Source organism: Squalius cephalus (genome assembly GCF_949319135.1).
Source record: "Squalius cephalus genome assembly, chromosome: 1".
NCBI classification, from domain to species: Eukaryota; Metazoa; Chordata; class Actinopteri; order Cypriniformes; family Leuciscidae; genus Squalius; species Squalius cephalus.
In genome coordinates, this window is record NC_137122.1 from 15,398,912 (window position 1) to 15,424,020 (window position 25,109).

General features: G+C 35.9%; 1 protein-coding gene across 1 annotated transcript; it reads left to right on the plus strand.

Moving 5' to 3' along the window:
* The first annotated feature begins 12,408 nt into the window (after positions 1 to 12,408).
* On the plus strand, positions 12,409 to 24,591 carry LOC307162250 (uncharacterized protein). The gene is made up of 3 exons (XM_079877460.1): positions 12,409 to 12,482; positions 12,990 to 13,212; positions 22,535 to 24,591. The coding sequence occupies exons 2-3, from the start codon at positions 13,155 to 13,157 to the stop codon at positions 24,451 to 24,453; spliced, it is 1,977 nt and encodes a 658-aa protein (XP_079733586.1). The 5' UTR covers positions 12,409 to 12,482; positions 12,990 to 13,154; the 3' UTR covers positions 24,454 to 24,591.
* The last annotated feature ends 518 nt before the right edge of the window (positions 24,592 to 25,109 follow it).

Sequence of the window (25,109 nt, forward strand, 5' to 3'; positions counted from 1 at the left end):
GACATTAATCAAAATTTATGGTTTTAACTAAATCATAAATAGAATTTGAGAAAAATTAAAAAAATTAGCTGTAACAAATTACATCAATTTTTTTAAGTTAATCCAAAGTAGCATTTTAGAGGGTGTAACACTTACTTTGAGGCAAAGTGAAAACAGAAGGTATAAACTGAAAATCACAATTTTCCATTGGACCAATGCAAATATATATTTTGAATGAATTGCACTGATGTTTCACTTTTTTCAGTGATGTGTGCCAGCCTGGCTTGCCTCCATGCATTGGACATGATCTTTTTGAAGGTGTTGTGTCCTATGATTTGGCTCTGTGCATTAAACATCTGGTCAGAGTTGAAAAACAGTTTACATATGTGGAACTGAATAGAAGGGTAAATCAATTTAGATACCTAGGCAATGATGCACATGACAAGCAATGTGAGATAAATTCTGGGAGTGATAAACTTGGAGGGCATGCTGTTCAGAACTGGTGTTTCCTGAGATTGCTACCGGTGTTAATAGGAGATAAAATAAGGGACTCAGCTGATAACGATGTGTGGCAACTTGTTTTGCAGCTCCGACAGATGGTAGAGTTCATCTGTGCACCTGCCATTACTTCAGGACAGATCGCCTACTTAAAGGTAATGATTGAGGACTACATGTATTTTCGAAAGAAACTATTTCCTGAACATCCTCTGAGGTCAAAACACCATTATGTTACCCATTATCCAGAACTAACAGTCCAGTTTGGGCCACTCATTCGTCTCTGGACCCTCAGATTTGAAAGCAAACACACATATTTTAAGCAGTGTTCAAGAAAGTTGCACAATTTCAAGAACATTTGCTCTACTCTTGCTGAAAGGCATCAGCTATTTCAAGCTTACTTAAGTGCTGGTAGTCTGTTCCCACCCCATGTTGTTGCTGAAAAAGGAACAGATTTTTGCCCATCCGATTATAATGACGATATTAGAGAAGCTGTTTCACACCTTAACTGTCAGGCAAACACACTAATTTCACATTAGGCAAAAAGTGAAAGGGACTAAACACAAAAAAAAAAATGTTTCTTGTGCTGGATCAAATTGATGACGGAATTGTATTTGGCAAAGTAAAAGCCATTCTCATTCAAGGAGATTACGTCAACTTCATCACAGAAAGATATAACTCTGTAACTCTCATTGATCAGGGCCTTCACCCTGCTGCCAGTATTTTACTGTAAAATTTACAGGTATTTTTTAACAGTGTACTCATTTTATAAACTGTAACAAGTATTCTTTTCATTTGATTCTTTTAATAAATATTGTTAAACATTTATTATAATCATCTGACTGGACCTTGGATTTTTGGGTACGTGTCACCTTCTTTTATCTGGATCAGGGAGATCCTAACTGGAGGAAACATACAAAAGGGTGAGCATTCTTTTGATATAAGAATAATCACTGTGAGATTTGATTGATTAATAAAGCCTAGCCAAAGAGGCAGCTTACGACAGGGTTATTGTTGTATAGCGAACACGGTTGAAGAGTACCTTAAAAGGGAGACTTATAATACACAGGGGAAATCTATTACCTTTATAATAGAATGCGAATTTGTATAGACTGAAAGAGCCTATCCTTTAGTCATGTCCTCAAGAGTTAGGTGATCAGTCTCTACAAATTCATATTCTATTATAAGAATAATAGATCTCCCCTGTGTATTATAAGTCTCCCTTTTGTGGTACTCTTAAACCTTGTTATCAATACAACAACCCATGCTGCCTCTTTGACTAGGCTTTATGATCAATTAAATCTCATAATTTCTCACTCTCTGGTGTTGTTTTCTCCAGGAAGGATCGTCCCTGATCCAGTTAGAAGAATATGACTCGTACTCAAAAATCCAAGGTCCAGTCAGATGATTATAATAAATGTTTTATTAAAATTTATTAAAAGAATCAAATGTAAAGAATACTTGTTACAGATTATAAATGAATACTAACTAACAGATAGACAGGGCCGTAGCTAGAGGATTCTAGCTACTAGAGGTTGTGGCTAGAGGGCCACAATCAACACAACAAAAACAACAACAACAAAAATAACATCAAAAAGAAAAGTATTTATGTGAATACAACCACTTGATAGCCACACAGAGGCTGTGAACAAATACTTGCCAACAAAAACATAACATAGATAAAAAATATAGTGACTTGGAAATTATATACAGGTATCATCATCTGAAACAAGAACAATTTAGCTCAAAATAAGAAGACTTATGTAAAATGATGCTAAAGATTGTATGTTTGAGGTAAGTTATTCCAGTCCAAAGGAGCCTTAAATATAAATGCTCTCTTTCTTATTTCGTTTTAGACTATAGGAGTGAAAAAAAGTATTGTTTAGAATGCCTAAGGTTATGAATTGAAGAATGCTAAAATATACACATTTAAATATGAGTTGCAGCCAATGTATGTGTCGTCTTGTATTGAGTGAGGGCCATTTAAGTGAATTATACATTACACAGTGATGAGTATTACAGGAACATCCAAGAGAAAATCTACAGAGATTATTGTGTGCTGTATATAGGGGTAGAAGGCTAGTTTTAGATGCATTTTGATAAACAACATCGGCATAGTCAAAAAGCGGCAATATCAGTTTTTTTTTTTTTTTTTTTCGGACAATAGTGTAAAACAGTTTATAGGTCGAAATAAAACAAAGGTTGCAAAATTAATTTTGTGAAGAAGGTGTTCAATGTGAGGTTTGATTGTAATTTTCAGAATCAAGCCAACCCAAGTATTTCACTTTATCAACCTCATGCAGAGAAGTACCGTCATTGCACGTTATAATTAGATTAATAGATTTTGTTTTAAGAGCTTGTCTTGTACCAAAGACCAGTGTAAGATTTAGTTTTATTGAGCAGTAGTTTATTAGATAGCAGCCATTTCTGTAAGGTACTAAAATCCAATTCAAGAGCAGTTTGAATTTGCAATAAATGTGATTTAGACGTATAAATGACGTATCATCTGCATTTAGTTGAAGAGAGGAATTAGAACAGATTAAAGGCAGATCATTAATAAAAATAGAGAAAAGAAGTGGACCCAGCGTTGAATCTTGGGGTACACCTATTTGTTGAACAAATAAATCAGATCTACTCCCTTTAAGAACAACACATTGCTTTCTACTATGTAGACACGAACTTAACCACAATAATGCATTTTGAGATAAACCAATTGCATACAGCTTATCTAAAAGTAGATAGTGATCCACCAAATCAAAAGCAATAAAAAAAGCCCCTGTAAGATTACAAGTATCAGATGCTGAAAACACATCATTAGTAAATTTTAAATGAGCTGTAGTTGTCGAATGATTAGGTCTAAAACTGGATTGAAATTGTGAAAGGATCTTATTGGTCTGGAGATACTGTGATAACTGATTAAATATTATTTTCTCAAATACTTTAGCAATAGAGCAGATTATTTAAATAGGTCTGTAGTTATTAGGATCAAGACTGTCACCACCTTTGTAGAGTGGAGTAATGCGTGCATATTTGCAGATAGCTGGTAACTCAGGAGTAAATAAGGACATATTAAACAGGTCAGCTAGTGAAAACATAAGAATATGAGATGCTAATTTAATAAATCTGGATTCAATCCCATCAAGTCCTCCATCTGCTCGAGCTTAGTTGTTTAATAGCATTTAAGACATTAGTAAGTGTAATTTTCGGACTTTAGGATTTTTTTAATTATTAGAGAGACATTCTTTATAGTAATTAGATTTTGTGTTGCGGGTCATTGTCTTAGAAATATTCTCTAATTGTCTGTATGATTCCCAATCATAATTTTTCCTTGACTGACGATATATAGCCCAAGCCTTGTCCCTCTGCTTAAAGAGACTTATAAGTTCTGAACTTATCCATGGCAGGTGTCTTCCCTTCACCTTTGATATTTTCCAGGGAGCATGTCTGTCGATTACCTATGACGCTGGACGATGGAAAGGTCAGCACAAACATATGCAAGAGCAAAAGTCACAGCAAAAGCAAGGCAAAAAGCAACGCATAGCTGCTTGTCATTGGGTTATAAGCGTGTCCATCCGACCCGTCCTTCCGAGTGTGACAGCCAATCAGATATTGTCTTGGGCGGGACCTACACCCGTTCTCCGGTTCTTGCATGTAATTAGCGTAATGCCCAAGTGATCGCGTGTGCCCAAACTCCTGAGAGTTTAGTTAAACGCTTTAATAAGCAAACTTAATATGGTGCATCCTACACACATCTACTTTATATCAAAATTCTAGAAATCATTTACCCATCAAGTAGGTACCAAAATACATATATGTCCCATATTTGAGGTGGAAGTAAATAAGGATTTAGCTGTGATAAGTGTTTAACACACACAATTAACTTGAGTAATATAAAGCATACATAATACAGAGGATACACATGTATGAGGCAACTTCTGGTGATTAGTTCCTATAACTGAGGTATAAAACCCTACGAATAGGCTGTAATAAAGGTTAAACACACAGAAAAAACTCCACAGGTTATATAAAACATACATGATACTTAAGATATATGTGAGGTAAATACTGGTGATCAATTCAGCTTATTGGAAGCAATTTTGAGACCATTGTTTGTATTAAACCACAAGTGGGTTAATTTCAGTCTATTGGTTTTGGAGACAAAAGTCTCTGGAATTTACAGCTGCAGGAAGGAGGTTCCCTGGTTTAAGATTTGTGGCCATGGGAATGCCTTAGCGTCCTTCGTTTCCTGATAAGGCTGTGGATTTATGCATTGGGGTCACCACAGGGTTTCTTGGCCATTTGGTCTTAAGTTTGGGGAACAAAGATAAATCTTTTCCTGCTGTCCTGGCATCGCTGGTTTGAGATTAGACACGCACAAAAGGGAAAGGGGGTGACATCTCCTTTAGCCATCTCAGCACCATGACTGTGTTTTATGACTTACTAATGGTTCGATGGGGAATCATTCCGAACTGTGGAATGCAGTGTCGGGTTCATTTAATGAAATGGCTTGTTCACGGATAATCCTACATCATTATAATATATAACTATCTGTGATCTCAGACTGTGATTGTTTTTCACCTGAGTGAGTAAAGATAACTGAAGGAACCTCTCTCAACATGGATATCGGTGATCCTGTTTCTCCACTGAATGGATCCTCATATGTAGCTTCAGGTGAGTTTTAAAAGAGAAATTATTCCCGCACTGATCACACGTGTGCGGCTTCTCTCTGCTGTGGATCCTCTCATGTTTTTTCAGAGTTGACAGCAGATTGAATCTCTTGTCACAGTGTGAACACTTGTAAGGTTTTTCTCCAGTGTGAATTCTCTGGTGCAGTTTTAAACTGTTCACTGAAATAAAAGTCTTCTTACACTCAAAGCACATGTACTCTCTCACATCAGTGTGTGTTTTCTGATGTACTTTTAAATTGCACAGCAGTGAAAAACTCTTTCCACATTCAGAGCATGGATGCGGCTTCTCCTTTATATGAACTGTCAGGATGTGTCTCTTCAAGGTTGATGCACTAATAAATGTTTTTCCACACTGATCACACGTGAACGGTCTTTCTCCAGTGTGGATCATCATGTGAACATCAAGATGTGGTTTTTGTGTGAAGCTCATCCCACATTGATCACATGAGAACGGCTTCTCTCTCGTGTGGATTCTCATGTGAATTTCAATATCTCGTTTGCTCGCGAAACTCTTCCCACACTGATCACAAGAGAACGGCTTCTCTCCAGTGTGGATTCTCATGTGGCGCTCAAGATTTTGTTTGCTTGTGTAACTTTTTCCACACTGAGTGCAGGTGAAAGATTTCTTAGTTCTTCTTTCCTTTAATAATTTCAGTTTTTTCTTTGAGCGACTCAAAGGTTTTTCTCCAGGTTGGACATGAAGTTCTTCACTCTCCTCGCTCTCTTCCATCAGGTCTGAAGTGAAAGAAAAAAAAATCATCAAAATAATACAAAGAGAAAAAAAAATAAAGGACATAAGTAGACAACTGCTATAACATATTACCATTTTGCTGTTTTTTATTTTATTTATATATATATATATATATATATATATATATATATATATTAATTAAATAAAGTTAAATAAACAAGTTTTCCTGTCTTCCTGTTTGAGTTTGGCGAATTCAACACCGGCTCTGCTTGCCACAGAAATGTCACACAGTGAATTACAAGAACACAAACTTTTTGCAGTCAAGTGGAGCAGATTGTATATTACTATACTTTGGATTTAATGTTATTTTTTATACATTAAATGTATCTTTATAAAAAAGATAGAAGCAGCCAACATCAAGTGCCATATATAATTTTGAAGGAGTGGTTGATTATGATGAACTTAATGCCTTAATTTAAAAAATTAGGAAAAATCCAACCTTTTAGGACACCAATTTTCTTTGTGAATGAATAATGTATCGTAAATAAATAAATGTTCTTCCTTAAAATACAGGGTGCATAAGTTTGTACACCCCTATGTTAAATTCCCATAGAGGCAGGCAGATTTTTATTTTTAAGTATTTTTTTTAATTCATTTTTAGGATACCATGCATCCTGATAACGTTCCCTTGGCCTTTGGAATTAAAATAGCAATAGCAAATCAATGCAATAGCTTTTAGGCTAACTGAAATAAAACCATGCCAATCTCTAGGTATGGTGAAGGCTATGTGATGATGTGGGGCTATTTTAATTCCAAAGGCCAAGGGAACTTTATCAGGATGCATAGTATCCTAAAAATTAATAAAAAAAACAACTTAAAAATAAAAATCTGCCTGCCTCTATGGGAATTTAACATAGGGGTGTACAAACTTATGCACCCTGTATTTTAAGGAAGAACATTTATTTATTTACGATACATTATTCATTCACAAAGAAAATTGGTGTCCTAAAAGGTTGGATTTTTCCTAATTTTTTAAATTAAGGCATTAAGTTCAATTTCCAAAATATGATTTTTTATTCCTATTTTTAGTCAACTTTAGCATGGGTGTATAAACTTATGCATTGCACTGTATATATATATATATATATATATATATATATATATATATATGCAGCAAGAAGTGTAAACAATTGTGAAAATTGTCTTGTGCAAGACAATGGGGGACTAAGCATTAACCGCATGGGTTTCTTTGACGAATCAATGCTGATCAGAACTTGATGACAATCACATTAACTATATGAAGCATCTGAATGTTCAAATGCAAACAGAAAAGCAGTGAATCTCCTCTTTATGTGACTTTTTAAAGCATACAGATGGATTAGCAGTTCAAAAGTTATTAAACATTAAAGAACAACAGTTATTTTTAGCCGTCGGCAGCTGTATAGGTCTTTAAGGGATAAAAGAGCTAAAATTATATTTAGTTTGACCTGATGTTGACAATCAATATGAACATTTCGTAAACCTTCCTCCACTGACCATTTGTTGAAAACCAAAAATGAAACTTTTGCAGCCATTTCATAGTTTAACTGTTTATCTAAATGTGATGAAGTGATTGAATCTTTCTAACATGAATGTTCTTCAGCATCATAAATGAATGAAGAATAAACACCAACCTCTTTGTTCTTCAGGATCTTCAGTGTGTTTCATTCTGCAGGGTTCTGGATCACTCATGTTCTCACTGTCCTCTTTAATAAACTCAGTCTTTGCAAATTTCAGCTCTTCCTGATGCGCTGATGCTCGTCTTCACTTGCAGCATTTATTGTGGAATTTTTGTGGGAGGGGCTTCAATGACCATGTGACTGATGTGGGAGGAGCTTAACTGGTTATGTGACTGACAAACCCAAAAGCTGATCTGCCCAAAATAAAAAAAAAATATCAGTTGCTGAGTTTGTTTCCATTCCATTGAATGGGTGACATTTGCTAACTCTTCAAAATTAAACTTTATTGTTGTATCTTTTTTCAACACTGAATCGAATACTACACATATTTAACTATTAAAAATGTGTATTGGTCAATCTCAGGCAACTTTTTTTACAAGGTTTCTAAGCAGAAGATGGACGCATGTTTTCTCAGTCCTATTACCAAAACTCATGTGCCATTTAAAAAAGCATTTAAATTAATTCCTTTGTTTTCCCAACAAGAAAGTGTTTATTTTAAATAAATTGCAGGTTATATGTTTAAATAATTGATATTTGTGGAAAAAAAATCACTATATATAGAGGGAAGTTAAGACAAAAAAGGGAGAAAAGAGAGGTTTGCAAGTGTGTTTCGCTTCTTCCCCTGCAGGATGCCATGAGTGGGTGTTTCTGGCACCGGCATAGTATGAGTTCTCTCCATCTTATACAAAACAGAAGAAAGACAAAAGGTTTAAGTCACTTTGTGGTGGACGGGCTCCCTGGAAGTATGGTGTTCACATTGTAAAACTAATGCTAATGTCTATAATATAAGTAATTGCAACCTTAAATGTTAAAGGTACAATATTATACTATGAGTAGTAATATTTACAGTATTAAATCAACAAAACAGAGGACTCTACTCACTCCTGTTACTTTAACTCACCCCTTTTATTTTTCATATAAGTAACAGGAGTTTTTAAGCAAAAAGTTATCAAATACATGGCATATGGCCGCATAGCATACATGCCAATAGTATAAGGACACGGAGGAAATTCTAGTGACTTACTAAAAGTTAATATTTTTTTAAAATAAAATCTAAGAAATAATTTAGGTAACAGGACAGTATGTTGAGATTGACCTTCTCAGTCATAGTTACAATTTTAAATCAAATATACAGAAATTAAAATGAGATGACTTATGTTCTTCCAAATGTGTATTTTATCTAAAATATTAGGTGACATGTTTTTTTCTCATGAAAAAATAAATGTAAAGCATTGATTGGATACAAAGTCACACAACAATGCAAAAAAAAAAAAAAAAAAAAAAAAAAAAAAGATTTCTGAAGGATTTTAATCATTATATTCCATGGTAAAGTTTAGAGATAGAGGACACACAGAAAATGCTATTTTTTAGTTTTCTAAGTATTTTTTTATTATTATTATTTTTAAATAATTTAATATTTTAGAGTTAATTTTCATACATTTTTATACATATAATGTATAATGGGGACAAAAATGTCACCCTGTTGGTGGAATGGCTATTTTATACTTATTGATAACAGAATATAAATATTGTAATACAATTATTCCAAATAATGGTAAGAAAAATAATTCAATGCATAAAGACAGAAATAAATGTACATATAGTAGCCAACAAATACCCTCAGTCTGCTGACACCAATGAAATGAGCTTTAAGTGTCAATTCACAGGAGATCTGAAGACATCAGCATAATAAATGAGGTCAAAACAGGAACTATTGTCATGAAATAAAGAGTGTTTTCAGCAGATCTGTTAATATTGATGAGCCTCAGACTATCAACACACACGCAATAATCCGACAAAGAACAAGGGGAACACACGCAAGAAGTAGAGAGATAGTAATGAGACTAAAGTGAGAACATGGGGCACAAGCCGCGTTTCCATTACCCTTCAAATTGCGCAAAAAATGAAATTGTGAATTGAAAATATGCTCAATGGAAACAAGTCAATTTCGCAAAAACTCCCATTTATCGCAAACAAGTTTTTACGCTCGCATGAGGTGGTTTTTCAGGCAATTCGAAAAAGAAATATTTCGCAAAACTGCACTGGAAACAGTCACGTGACTTAGAAAGTGCGGTGTGTTTGGACAGAATACGAAGTCAAGAGTTAAAGGTGCTCTAAGTGATGTCGCACGTTTTTTAGGCAAAAACATTTTTTGTCACTTACAGCAAACATCTCACCATCCGCTAGCTGCCTGTCCCCTGAACACACTGTAAAAAAACGCAGTCTCTGTAGACACCACAGGCTCCACAAACAGCAAGAGAAACAAACTGGGCTCACCCGCACCACAAAACATAACAAACTGCTCCAGCCAATAACCGACAGGAATGATTTAGGGGTGGAGTTTGGGGGGTTAGTGCGCGGATGAGGAGGGAGGGTCTAGCTAGCCTCCGTTTTGTTTGACAATACTTTAAACGTCAACAAGAAGTGACATCACCCAACATCACTTAGAGCACCTTTAAAGTTTGAGATCTGTGAGGGGAATTGATGGAAATCGAGCTCAAGTGTTGCTGGGTCATTCTATGAAAATGTCCATTTTTCTGTCCCTAGCCTTTACAGAAATATTACACTTAAAAAACACTTTAGGGTTACAATTTCTTTACATTTTAAAATAAAACAATATGTTATTTGAACAATTACACCTTCTTGAGCCATCAATGTGGCAATATTTGATTTTTATTAATTCTATATAATTCCAAGCACCACAGACGTGCCCGTCCCCACAGTCATGTACAGAGGGAAAATGCTTTATTTTGAGGTCAATAACAGATTTTTACACCATTTAAAATACAATAATCTATACATAACTATCAAATATATTATGTAAATGATATATATATAAAAAATGCAGAATAAATATTATAAAATTTAGAATGAAAATAGAGGTCCCCTTGAGTTGTGTCACTGGTGTTACCGTTAAACAAAAATCTCTTATTTTAAAATAAAAATCACACTGATGACATCACTCGACTTCCTTCTTCCAATTTCCTGAATATCTATGAAGAAAAGCCCATGGTAGATCCACTGTCTCTTTTCAGTTATCAGAAATCTTCTCATTTATCTCATGATTTCATATGAAGCTTTTAGTTGAAGTCACTGGTATGACCTACTTTACTGTTATGTAATTGTAAAAAAACTAGAATACAAATGGATTAAACTACTTAATTTAGTTAGTATACCATGATTGACAACATGTGGTTTGTTACCTTGCAGCAGCCATTTTGTAAAATTATTTTTTCATGAAAATTGTCACTGGTGTTACTGTCACTGGTGTCACCTTTCTTATGGGTAACACCAGTAACTTCCATTTATAGATACACTTTATTGTGTCACTGGTGTTACTGTCTTTTTTTTCTGTCACATTAAATGCAATGTCACATGTGACATAGTAATAATGTTACATCCATTTAATTCTGCTACACTCAAAAGTTAAGATTTAAAGGATTGCATCATTACTTGATTTTAACTGGTTTTCAAATATTTTCATTGTTATAGCAAATAGATGGTAGCGCAGATGAACTACTGTAACCTCATTCAAGCACACTTTTAACAAACCTGATTAAAATAAATAAAACATAATCTCCTTATTTGTTGCATTATTATTATTTTTCGCTAACTCTGTCTACATGTGCTGAAAAAAAATTGAAATAATATTTCATAAAAACCTTTAATATTGCCAAAGAAGTAAGGTAACACCAGTGACAAAAAAATGGTACATGCCGTCTTTAAATAAATGTACAAAAAATATAAAAAATCATTAAGCTGTCATTTATGCGTATTCATAAAGTCAAAGGGTAATCTAATAATGTGGTGTAAGTTTAAATGTTAGAAAAAGAAATCAATTTTAAGACATCTTGCCATACCAAAAGTGGACGTTTCTGTAGAATGACCCTGCTACAGCCACTTTATTTCTCCTCGTTTGACACATATATGGATTAAATGTGTTAGTTATTTTACATTATTAAAATAACCTGCAACATATAGGCCTACTGCCAAATCCTTTACACTCGAGCCTATAATGAGTCACATGAGACATTTGAAAGCTATATACATAAATAATATTCTACCTATTACACTTGGAATAATATTACTTGTGGTGCTCTTTATTTTTTAAGCTTTATGGTCTGTTTTAGTTTCTACACATTTTAATGATCTAGTTACTTTATTGTAAAGAATGTAGTTATCATAAAATCAAATTTGATCAATTATTCCAATAGAGCAGTTTTACAGGCTGTTATCCTTTATAATTTACTCAATCTGTTTTTCAGTTAAACACTCAGAATAAAGTGAGATGATCTGCTGATGACCCTGAACGGCTTGTTGAATGAGTGTTGATAGTCTGAGGCTCATCAATATTAACAGATCTGCTGAAAACACTCTTTATTTCATGACAATAGTTCCTGTTTTCACCTCATTTATTATGCTGATATCTTCAGATCGCCTGTAAATTGACACTTAAAGCTCATTGCATTGAGTGTCAGACTGAGGGTAAATTGTTGGCTATATGCGTTTATTTCTGTGTTGATGATTTTTAACTGTTTTTCTTACCATTATTTATATTTGGAAGATATCTGGACTTTAATGAAGAAGCAGAATAATGTTAGGATTAGCAATACAAATTGTTCAAAATAATTAATGAATTGGCACCAGTTACTGTAGGATGAATAGATAGACAGACATAAATGCTTATTTAACAGGTTAAAGAATGACAAATATTTTTGCAACCTCTCATTTTCTATTTTGTGGGTATGTGAGTTTTATGTGAGTCTTGTATTGTTCAGTCATTTCATAGGTATCGGGAGAGTTGTTTGTTGTGTAAGTGCGCCCTCTATTGGATAGAGACTCGAGTGATGGTCATATACTGAATCTACGCGCTCGTACTGCTCAGTCTGCATTTCTACTCGACTGAGAGAGGTAGGTGTTCACATCAGTGCGATGTAAGCTTGAAATATACCGGTTGTAACTTTAGCTTTAGTGCACATGGTAACTTGTACGTGTATTTTATGATGAGTGCACATTTAGTTGAGATGTGTCGAGAACTGCTGTTTTGAGTGCTTAAGAAATGGCTAACCTCGTGGTTTGTTTTGCTGTGTGCTCGCGCTCGCCAGTCTATCGTCTTGTGATGCAGCCCACATGTGTCAGTTGTCCTTTTTCTTATGTTAGGCTGATTCTGAATGGAGATAGAATCCTGAACTTTTGCTCTCTTTGAAGTTGTACAGGAGTACTTCCAATACCTGGTTTAAAATATAATATGTTAATTTAAAAGTTTTTGTGTAGGCTATTTATTGATGTCCAATGGCATTGAACAGCCCAGATGTAAAGCATGTACATGTTGTTTCATGCATGTTACTGTGTGTCAACTAGTGAAAGGAAGATGGTTAAAAAACAAAAACAAACTGAGTAATTGTTTGATTTTGGCAGACCAGCTCCATAGCTCCACCCACTGCGATTACATCATCAGGGAAGCTCCTCCCACAGTAATTCTCCAATAAATGCTGTAAATTCCCATCAGCTAGAAAGGGAAGACAACATCCGGAAGAGCTGAAATCCGCAAAGACTGAGTTTAATAAAGAGGACAGTGAGAACATGAGTGATCCAGAACCCTGCAGAATGAAACGCACTGAAGATCCTGAAGAACAAAGAGGTTGGTGTTTATTCTTCATTCATTCATGATGTGGTAGAACATTCATGTTAGAAACATTCAAGCACTTCATCACTTTTAGATAAACAGTTCAACTATGAAATGATACAGAATGTTCTGGGTTTGTTCTTCAACAAATGGTCAGTAAAGGGAGGTCTGAGACATTTTTATATTGATTATCAATATTAGATCAAGCTAAATACTATTTTACATTTATTTTATATCTGGTTTCCAATTTGCAACAACGTTACCAGAATTTTAGTCATTTTCAACATAAAATAATTATTTTTTAAGAATAATCAGTAAACACCAAGTTACTGATAAAGTTGTATTTGTCAAATATCATACAAGTTATTCATAGTTATAGAGATTCTTCTTACAGTAAGTTTGGTAACAGGGTTGAAGAATACAGTCAATGCTACAGTTTGTGTAAAACTGAGACAATGGATTGAGATTATTTTCTTGTATTCCCATCATGTAGTAGAAAGAGCCCAGATGATGTCACAGTTTTAAGAAAGGCTCTGTTTTTAAAAGGAGGAAAATCATGTCAGGAGTAACAGGGTTGAGTGAAACATGTTGGACACAGATAATGCTAATAAAAATTGTTAATTTAAAACTAGTTAAAGCCACGGCCGCTCTACACTTTGAGCATGCGAAATTTCTACAGACGTGCCGTGCGACGGCCGAGAAATGACGTCACGTTCTTTGGCAGCTTTTTTACAAACATAAATTTGACATACAAGTATAACAAATAATAATAATAATAATAATAATAAAAAGCAATCCACTCCACTTGAATGATAAATGTTTGTGTTATTTCTCACAGGGTTATTCACTTGAGCTTGTGTTTCTGGTGTCTCACTTTCATAGACTCATGAATGGAAATCTATGAAGGAAAAGTCTAGTGTGAACGGCCATTAATAATTAAAAGTCAAGTCATCTTCATTTATATAGCGCTTTTAACAATGTAGATTGTTTCAAAGCAACTTTACAGAGATAAGCGTATAATTTAAGGTAACAGAAATTTTGTCTTTATAGTGGTTCTTTAATAAAGTTATTTTCCAGCTAAAGTTAGTGATGTGAAGTGAAGCAGGACAACGTCCCACCAGTCCTTGTTTTGGATTCTCATCCACAGGCGTGGTTTTGGCCGCGGGGAGGGGCATTTTTACTGCGTGATCAATAAGCAGCACGGCAAAATGGTTAATATGCTTTAAATTATGACCAGAGACAGATTAACATTACGCCCGCTGTTTAAAAAAATAAAGAACCAATAGAGGAGAATATTTATGCGCGAAAAGCGGGAAACTCTGTATATTTGTGCAGTGCGCATGTCAAAACATCAGGTCCGATTTGAAACTTGTGACATGTAAACACGCACATCAACCCGATTACTTTATTTATCATTCATGTAAACACCTTGTTCGGATTCATCAATCGGAATGATTTCATTACGATTGTGTCCATGTAAACGCAGCTATTGAGAGCGTATGGCTTAATTTAGATATATTTTTAAGATGGAAAAATGCGGTTTTACAGATACTAGACAGATGACTTTCAAATGAAAGATTGGTATCAAAGAGCACACCCAGGTTCCTAACCGACAACGAAGACTTAACAGAGCAGCCATCGAGTGTTAGACAGTATTCTAGGTTATTACGTGTGGGAGTTTTTTGTCCAATAATTAGAATCTCTGTTTTTTTCAGAATTTAGAAGTAGGAAATTACGAGTCATCCAATTTTTTATATCAGCTATGCATTCCATTAATTTAGTGAATTGGTAAGTTTCGTTAGGTTTTAAAGAAATATAGAGCTGAGTATCATCTGCAAAACTAATGCCATGCTTCCTAATGATATCTCCTAAGGGTAGCTTAGGAGTGTACAGAGTGAACAGCAGTGGTCCTAGTACTGAGCCTTGTGGTACGCCATACTGAACTTGTGATTAGGGCTGGGTATTGTTCAAAACATTTTGATACCGATACCTTGATTTCGATACCGGTTCCTGAACGATACTTTTTTCGATACCAATTTTATGAAATCCATTTTAACAAGATTACATAACACATTACCTCGGAAAAACTTTGGTTTTATTTTTTCAATTTGACTCATGCTCCTTAGTCAGTGCACAAAGGAACAAAAAAAGCACAAAGGAACAAAATATTCCTTATACATGCATAAGGAACAACACATTTTTTTATAAAGAGCTCATGCTCACCAAAGCTGAATTTGTTTGATCAAAAATACAGTAAAACTTGTAATATTGTGGAATAGTATTACGATTTAAAATCTTATTTGAATATATTTCAGAATGTAATTTATTCCTGTGATGTCAAAGCTGAATTTTCAAAATCTTTACTTCAGTGTCACAGGATCCTTCAGAAATATGAAAACAGTTTTTGGAAACTATGATGAATTTTTTCATGATTCTTTGATGAATAAACACATTACACATGTTTTAAGGTAATTTTTTATCACTTTAATGCTTACTGAAAAACAAATTCTGACCAACCAACACATTTTTGAACGGCAGTGTACATTCAGTAGTAGGTCATTATTGCAATATAAACACTGTCAGAGTGATCAACAAGGTATCTCTTCATTTACCAGTCCAAGACGGAGCAACTTTCTGCTCTTATGTTTACTCCGTGCACGGTCAAGGGCTTCATCATATCTGTCGCGGTACCGGTCTTTGCAGCAATTATTTTACCGCAAATACTGCATCGCGCGCTGTTGGCATCGAGCCTGGAGAAATGTACCCACACTTTTGATCGACTTTTCCACATCTTTAGAGTATTGTGAGTGTGTGTGCTCACATCTCATTGAGTATGTGCGCGAGTTTGTGTGTGTGTGCTTGCGTCTCATATGAGAATGTGCGTGGACAGTTTGTGTGCGCGCGCGTCTCATATGAGTATGTGCGCGGACAGTTCCGCGCGTCTCGTGTGTGCAGAGTTTGCGTGTAGGTTATGTGCGTGAGCGACTTTAGGCGTCGTTGTGCATTTCATATGCATTTGTTTGAGCACTGATGTTGACGAGTTAACCCCTTAGGTATCGAAATCTGGTACCGAAAAACAAGTCATTTTTCGATGCTCGATACTACCGAGGCAATTCGGTCGGTACCTAAAAAGTATCGAACTCGGTACCCAGCCCTACTTGTGATAGATAAGACATCTCTTAATTTACTGCTACAAATTGATAACGGTCAGATAAGTATGATTTAAACCATGCTAGTGCAATTCCACTAATGCCAACATAGTTTTATATTTTTTTTCAAAAGAATGTTGTGGTCAATGGTGTCAAATGCGGCACTATGATTGAGTAACACCAATAGCGAGATACAACCACAATCGTATGATAATAGCAAATCATTTGCGACTCTAACGAGAGCTGTCTCTGTACTATGGTACGGTCTAAATCCAGACTGGAAATCCTCACAGAGATTCTTTCAAGAAAGGAACACAGTTGTGAGGATACTGCTTTTTCTAGTATCTTTGACAGAAAAGGTAGATTCGAGATCGGCCTGTAATTGACTAATTCTGTTGGATCAAGTTGTATTTTTTTAACAAGCGGTTTAATCATAGCCAGCTTAAAAGTTTTTGGTACGTATCATAGAGACAAAGATGAATTAATGATATTAACCCTCTGGGGACCAAGCTGTTTTTGGGGTCCTTGAGATGTTCTGACATGCCTTGATATTTGTGCTTTTTTCAGTTATTTATAAACATGTTAATGGCAAAGGTGTAAATTCACTCTATATAGCACAAACAGGGCTACCATAATATGTGAGCAACGTGTATGTAGATGTTTGTATTTTTAAGAGAATAATGTTTATGCGTGGTTATTGGAAAAAAATTAAATGAAAGTTGCTGATTTAAGAACACAAAACACATATTAAATATGTGTCCACAAGACTTTTGACTAATTGATGTTGTCCCTTTGAGTTCTAGCTTCAAAATTATGTGAAAATCATCCTGCCTAATTGTTCACATGAAACACTACATTGATTTAAACATTGTAAAACAGTTTTTTTGTCAGAAGAGGTTTATGCGTGGGAGTGGTAATGGGTCATCAATATTAATGAGATTCAGACCAGGGGTGTGACATAGACGCTCCCTCAAGTGCTAATGGGCCATCAGGTGAGGCAGCCTGAACAAAGAATGAGGAGATTCAAATGTTTGGTTTTTCAATCTGTTTTATTGTAATTTTGTAAAAACAAAAGTAAAGGCAGGTATCTCACAGTAAATGCTTATGCCCCGTTGATGCGAGCTATAAGCAAATCAAATGTGACCAAAATAAATAATCAGACTACTGGTTTGTTTTGGTGCTACTTTCTGTGACACACCACAGAGCTCTGCAATAAGCTGTTCCATGAACTGTTTATGGGTCATGTTACCAGATAGCTCTTTGTGGATAAGGAAAGCATTGGTGGCAGCAATGTCCAAGAAGTGTAGAAAGATCTTTCTGTACCACTTCATTGATTCAATGTTTGTCTTGGCCCTCTTTGCCACATTCCTATAAAAATAATAATATTAATAAAGGTTAATAAAGGTTGATCAAAGTACTATCAGCATGTCAGGGCAGGGCAATCAGCATGTTGATAAAACAAAAAAAAATATAAGCTCTTTTATATTAACATTACCAATCAATAATTGTAATATTGTGCATGCATAACACATTTTTTGCAAAGCCACAGTAGTAGATAAAAAAATAGTAGATAAATATGTACTTACTCTTTTTGATTTCCGTTGCTCCGTGTCCTGCGAGTTGCAGTGGAAGGCAAGAGTGAACAAGCTACATTCCTTTTAAAAAAAGTTGAAAACTATTTTTATCATATATTTTACAGAGTACTATTCCAGCACATGCATAACTGATGGACATTTAGCAATGCTGATAAAGCAACACAATATAAGCTCTTTTATATTAACATTACCAATCAATAATTGTAATATTGTGCATGCATAACAACACATTTGTTGCAAAGCCACACAGGCTTTATAATTTAGGCTACACATACAAATACAAATTTCCTAACCAAGGGGTGTAGCATACACAAAAAAACAAAACAAAACATTTTTGACGTTGAAATGGTACGAGATATTAAATTCATGGTATAGATATGCACTTTCATTAGATCGTGTTGAATATAGGTAGATATCAAATGTCAATACTCTGGATGGCAAGTCCACCCAGTATAATATGTAAGCTCATGTTTTGAATAGCTTGTCAACTAATGCAAGTAAGAATAAATACTTACTCATCCGAAATTCCATCCACGGCTGGACAAGTCGCTCTTCAAAATACAAACGGTCATCAGAGTAGTCGCGCTCCTCTTCTGATGAAAATCTGGACTCTTTGTCGCTAGTATCCAGGACGAACTGAAGGGCTTCCGCACCGGTGTACCGTGTCATCTTCCCAACGCGCAGGTGACGAAATGATGAAACTTGAAGCGTTTAATGCATTTGCTTGGGGGTGTTTACCTGTTTTGCATAGATGGCTTAGCACATTATCTTGTGAATAGCGCGCTCCGTGAGTAGGCGTGAACGAATTAAAGTCAATGAGCTCGTAATGAGCTCGACTGGAATCGCTCTCTTTTTATACAGATTACAGAAGCTGATAATATTTGTTTTTTATATAAATTACTTCATTTAAAAGATGCGATCTCAAGCTTTATGCCCGTGGGTCTGTTTGCCTGTTTGACTGAATTTTCGCGGAGTTATAGATCATTTTCGAACGCGTTTCAAATGGGAGTTTACATACAGAGAGAAGGCAGACATCGCATCATGTTAAAGTTTCTTTATTTGTCAAAAAGCAAAACACTTTATTTTTATTGTGAGTATACTGAAAAAAATAGAAACTGAACAGGATCGATTGATGTATAACACGAAAATTAAAGATCAAAATTAACAGAGCATTTTGTGTTTATTTTTCATTGCTAAAAAAAAAACCGAGCAAAACGCACCGGCGCGTTTTTGGTCCCCAGAGGGTTAAGAAGAGGATCTATCACATCTGGGAGCATCTCTTTGGTTTTGAAAATATTACTATAAATTACAGCAACACCTCCCCCTTTGCCTTTCAGATGAGGTTCAGGTTTATAACAGTAATCTTGTGGGGTGGACTCATTTAAAGTAATTTAACTGTTTGGTTTTAGCCAGGTTTCTGTCAAACACAGCACTTCTAGATTATAGTCTGAAATCATATCATTAACAATGAGTGCTTTTGGAGTAAGGCAGGGGTGCCCAATCCTGCTCCTGCCGATTGACTGTCCTGCACAGTTCATCTCCAACCCTAATCAAACACCATCCCAGGACGGATGAATACCGTCTCTTTTCGACAGGTCAGGTCTGCCCCATTCTATATTATTAAGCCATCCATTGAGTGAACACAATCTACTAAGTATCTCACCACTCCTGCGAACAGGAAGGGGGCCAGAGCAAATTACAGTGCTTGACTTCGTACTTGCGAGTTCACACACCTCTTTAATATTAATTTTGGTGATCTCCGACTGGCGGAGTCGAACATCATTAGTGCCGACGTGAATAATGATCTTAGAGAATTTACGATTAGCATTAGCCAGTACTTTTAAATTTGCTTTGAAGTCATGTGCTCTGGCTCCTGGCAAACATGTGACTATGGTGGCTGGTGTCTCTATTTTCACGTTCCGTGTGATCGAATCACCAATTACTAGGGCACAATCAACAGGATTCTCAGTGGGTGTTTCACTGAGCGGGGCTAATCGATTTGTTATGGTAATCAGAGCGGAAGAGTGGTTTTTTGATCCGCGACTAGAGCGATCCCTCACTCACCCATTTACCTTTCTGCGCAGGCACTAATTCAGCCGGAACCGACTCATGTAAAGAGTTCATTATGCTAGGCGCATCCAAAGCAGTATCTAAAGCTCTAGCACTCTTACTATCCTCAATTAAAGTTTGGATGCGTTACTCTAGTTCTGAAATCTTCTCCGTCAGCCTGACTGTCTCCTTGCATTTATCACATAGAAATCCTATATTGCCGACAGAGAAGGCTATGTTAAACGTGACATGAAGTGCAGATGACAATAACAGGAGAAGACTTTACTCACCATGTTTGTTGACTGATTCTTACTCACCTTGGCATTTTATGAACTCAAAGGCGCGGGCGCATGAGAGAAAATAAATAATAAATAACAGTGCATGGGTGGCGTGTTAACAGGCTAGCGAATTACTTGTGTGTTGTGCTAATAATAACGGAAGCTAGCAATGTCAGGTTAATCCATGCCTGATAGCGCTCCGGCGCCACGCCGGATTTCCGGCGTACAGACGTGTCTGCGAAAAAAAAAAAAAAAAAATCTGGTTCGCGTGAGAGGCGCTTTGCTTTCACTAAACCACACCAGTAAGCCTACTTCAGCCAATCGGTAATAGGGTAGGCAGGGGCTGGTCTTGGGTTTTGGCCAATCAGATTGATTCAGCAGTCACTCCACGTGCAAATTTGTTTTGTGTTTCCCATACAAGAATGTGTTTCCCACACTGGCAGCGCGATCGCCAAAGTCATGAAGTGCAGCTTTATGAAGCCAGGGGAAGACACCAAACTTGTCGATAAAGGTAGATCAAACTTGATGAAAAAATTATCGTGGCCTGATTTGAGGTAGCTCGCCAACAGGCCGTTCATATCGCGTCTTTTGCGCGCTCTAGTTCATTCAAATGTAGGCGCGCGGTAAGCGGTAATAAGCGCGCTCATAATTGAAGCGACGTGCTCGTTTTTTCCATGTGTTTCGGCGGTGGAAATCCATTAGTCACTCAAACTTTTTTGTCGTTGTGGAGAGCGCAGATGCCACGGGAAAATCGGACCTGATTTTACTATTAATAATAAAAGATAAGCTAAAGTGCATTGTAAATGTCAGTAATGTATCTTTTTTTGATTAATTCTTTTCATAAATAATCATTTAAAGTCTGAAATATGTGAGGTTTATCTTTTTATAAAAAAAAAATTGTCAATACTTTTTGAACTTGTACATGTTAGTATAACATTTTGCAAGACACTTTTAAAAACTGGCTATCATTTTTAATGGCATTATTTTAATGTTTATGTAAACAAAAAGTGCATATTGATGCTTATTTTATTTGTTATTTGCTGGTTTTCGACATAAAACTTGGTGAATTGATTTCATTGTGTAGTATTAGTACTTTTTCTACAGGATTCTGTGATAACGTCATAATTTTTGTCACTATAATCATGAAATGAAATGTTCATGCCATTTCATCTCTAGCTATGATCAACTGAAATCAACTAATTATGTGTTTTTTACAGTATAATATGCAAAGTACAATTTTCTATAAAAAAATTATATCTGATTCTGTTCTTTTCTCTGACACGCGTTGTTGGTTGTGGAAGGTTACTAATGTGATTGCTTTATCTGTAAATTAAATAAATGCTTTTTCAATGACTGAATTCATTGAAATAAAATTAATTCTTCGATATGAATATTTTTTGGCAATGCGTCGTAGGTCTTAAATTTCAATCTTTATGGTCTTAAAATGTCTTAAAATTGTCTTAAATTTGACTTACTCAAACCTGCTACTGTAATATAGGCTTGTATTGGGTTTGTTCATCTCATGTCTGAATGATGTCCATTTATATCCACAAAAGTCACAAGACTCTATCATTTAAGGGACTATTTATCAAAATGTTCTCATAGGGGAGCACACCCCTGGATCCCGCTTGACAATTATGTTAATCAGGGCATATATATTGGTTTAGGGGCCCGCTTACCTCCCAGGGAAAAAAGTTCAGGCTCAGGATTTTTTTCTACTATCACCCCTGTTAATCTGAGATGTTGGGTAAGCTGTATTTAGTAGTATAAACAACTAGAAAAGATACAAAATGATGGTTCAAAACAGAAAGAAATACTAGTCTAAGACGGAGCTTACAGCATCGAAGCAAACAAACTCACAGCAGGCAGCGAGGCAGACGGAAGGTTTTAGTAAAATAAATATCAATCTCAAAGTTGGTGTCAAAATATGGCAGTATTGTACATTTTATTGTTAATATCATGTTAGATAATTGTGTTATTAATCAAATATATTTAATAGTTCTTGCTAAAGAAACATGGGATTCGTGCCTATAATGTTTTAAAAATAATAGTTGGAAGATAAATTTACCTCATTCATGGAAAGTTTCAAGGACATATAATCAATTTATAGAAAGGCATGAAATTATCATATTTTATAGCAGTTGTCTACTTTCTACCATTACATCAGAGCTCACTTTCATGTCCTTTCACTTTATAATTCTCTCTTTGAAGAGAAATATTTTTATGTACTAAAAATTAAATGTAATAATTGTTTCTTTCATGCCAGACCTGATGGAAGAGAGCGAGGAGAGTGAAGAACTGAGTGAAGTGGAGGAGGAGAGTGAAGAACTGAGTGAAGTGGAGGAGGAACATCATGTCCAACCTGGAGGAAAACCTTTGAGTCGCTCAAAGACTAAACAGACATTTTTAAAGAAAAGAAGAGCCAAGAAATCTACAAGCTGCACTCAGTGTGGAAAGAGTTTCACAACCAAACAAAGTCTTGAGCGTCACATGAGAAACCACACTAGAGAGAAGCCGCACACATGTGATCAGTGTGGAAAGAGTTTCTCTTTTAAAAGTGAACTGAAGATACACATGAAGATCCACTCTGGAGAGAAGCCGTTCTCATGTGATCAGTGTGGGAAGAGTTTCAGTCAATCTTCATCCCTTAATGTTCACATGAGGATCCACACCGGAGAGAAGCCGTTCTCATGTGATCAATGTGACAAAACATTTCTTAGGGGATCACACCTGAAGACACACCTGAGAGTACATACGAAGGAGAAGCCGTATTCATGTTCTGTGTGTGGAAAGAGTTTTTCACAGAGTCAATCTTTACAGACACATCAGAAAATACACACTGGTGTGAGAGAGCACATGTGCTTTGTGTGTGAGAAGACTTTTATTACAGCAAACAGTTTAAAACTGCACCAGAGAATTCACACTGGAGAAAAACCTTACAAGTGTTCACACTGTGACAAGAGATTCAGTCAGTATGCAAATCTGAAAACACATGAGAGGATCCACACTGGAGAGAAGCCGCTCACATGTGATCAGTGCGGAACGAGTTTCTCTTTTAAAAGTGAACTGAAGCGACACATGAGGATCCACACTGGAGAAAGACCTTACAAGTGTTCACACTGTGACAAGAGATTCAGTCACATATCACATCAGAAAAGACATGAGAGCATCCACACTGGAGAGAAGCCGCACACGTGTGATCAGTGCGGAAAGAGTTTCTCTGTTAAAAGTGAACTGAAGATACACATGAGGATCCACACTGGAGAAAGACCGTTCTCATGTGATCAGTGCGGAAAGAGTTTCTCTGTTAAAAGTGAACTGAAGATACACATGAGGATCCACACCGGAGAGAAGACATTCACATGTCATCAATGTTGCAAAACATTTCTTAGGGCATCAGAGCTGAAGACACACCTGAGAGTTCATATGAAGGAGAAGCTGCATTCATGTTCTGTGTGTAGAAAGAGTTTTTCATCGCTGCAATATTTACGTGGACATGAAAAAATGCATACTGGTGTGAGAGAGTACATGTGCTTTGAGTGTGAGAAGACTTTTATTACAGCAAACAGTTTAAAACAACACCAGATTATTCACACTGGAGAAAAACCTTACAAGTGTTCACACTGTGACAAGAGATTCAGTCAGTCAGGACATCTGAAAACACATGAGAAGGTCCACACTGGAGAAAAACCTTACAAGTGTTCACACTGTGACAAGAGATTCCCTCACTCATCATATCTGAAAACACATGAGAGGCTCCACACTGGAGAAAAACCTTACAAGTGTTCACACTGTGACAAGAGATTCAGTCTGTCAGCAAATCTGAAAACACATGAGAGGATCCACACTGGAGAAAAATCTTACAAGTGTTCACACTGTGACAAGAGATTCCCTCACTCATCATATCTGAAAACACATGAGAGGATCCACACTGGAGAAAAACCTTACAAGTGTTCACACTGTGACAAGAGATTCAATCTGTCATCAAATCTGAAAAGACATGAGAGGATCCACACTGGAGAGAAGCCGCACACGTGTGATCAGTGCCGAACGAGTTTCTCTACTAAAACTCACCTGAAGCGACACATGAAGATCCATTCAGTGGAGAAACCACAACACCACAGTCTGAAATCACGGAAAGTAGTTCATCTTCATGTGCTGAGCAACAAAGTCTCTTCTGTGTAAGTTAGACACACATCACCCTATAGCCAAATCTCTCCACCTATAGCTGGTGTGTGGTGAGCACAGGACACTTTTTGATTGATATCTATTAACTCATGATCAACCAACAGGAATGTGTAATTAGTCAGTTCAGATCAATGCAAAAAAAAAAAAAAAAAAAAAAATTTGTTCTCTGACAGTAGCTCATGTAAAAGCAAAAATACAGCACTATATAGGGCTCTAGACTGCGACTAAATTGTCACATTTTGCGACCTAAAACATGCATTTCAGCTCGAACCAAAAGATATTTGGCAAATTGTTATTAGCTCAATTCCAGATGTTCTAATCTGTAGCACCAGACTACCCTTTTGCAGCAACAGGACCATATTTGCATCACATTTGTCAACAGCAACCTTTGTCACCTGTGGTCAGAGCATGGTCACACAAACACACAGCTAAATACAGTCACACATTTGTCTCTCTACACACAGAGTTATATTAAATTCCTCTTCTTACTGTAACAGCACATAAACTGAATTGTTTCCCTTATTGGAACATTATACATCAGATATATGCATTCCACTAAGTATTTAATTTTTGCTTTTGTCTATTTTTGCATCTTTGTTTTTTTGCCATCTTACAGTAACACCATGGGCATTTCATTTACTTTTCATTTGAGA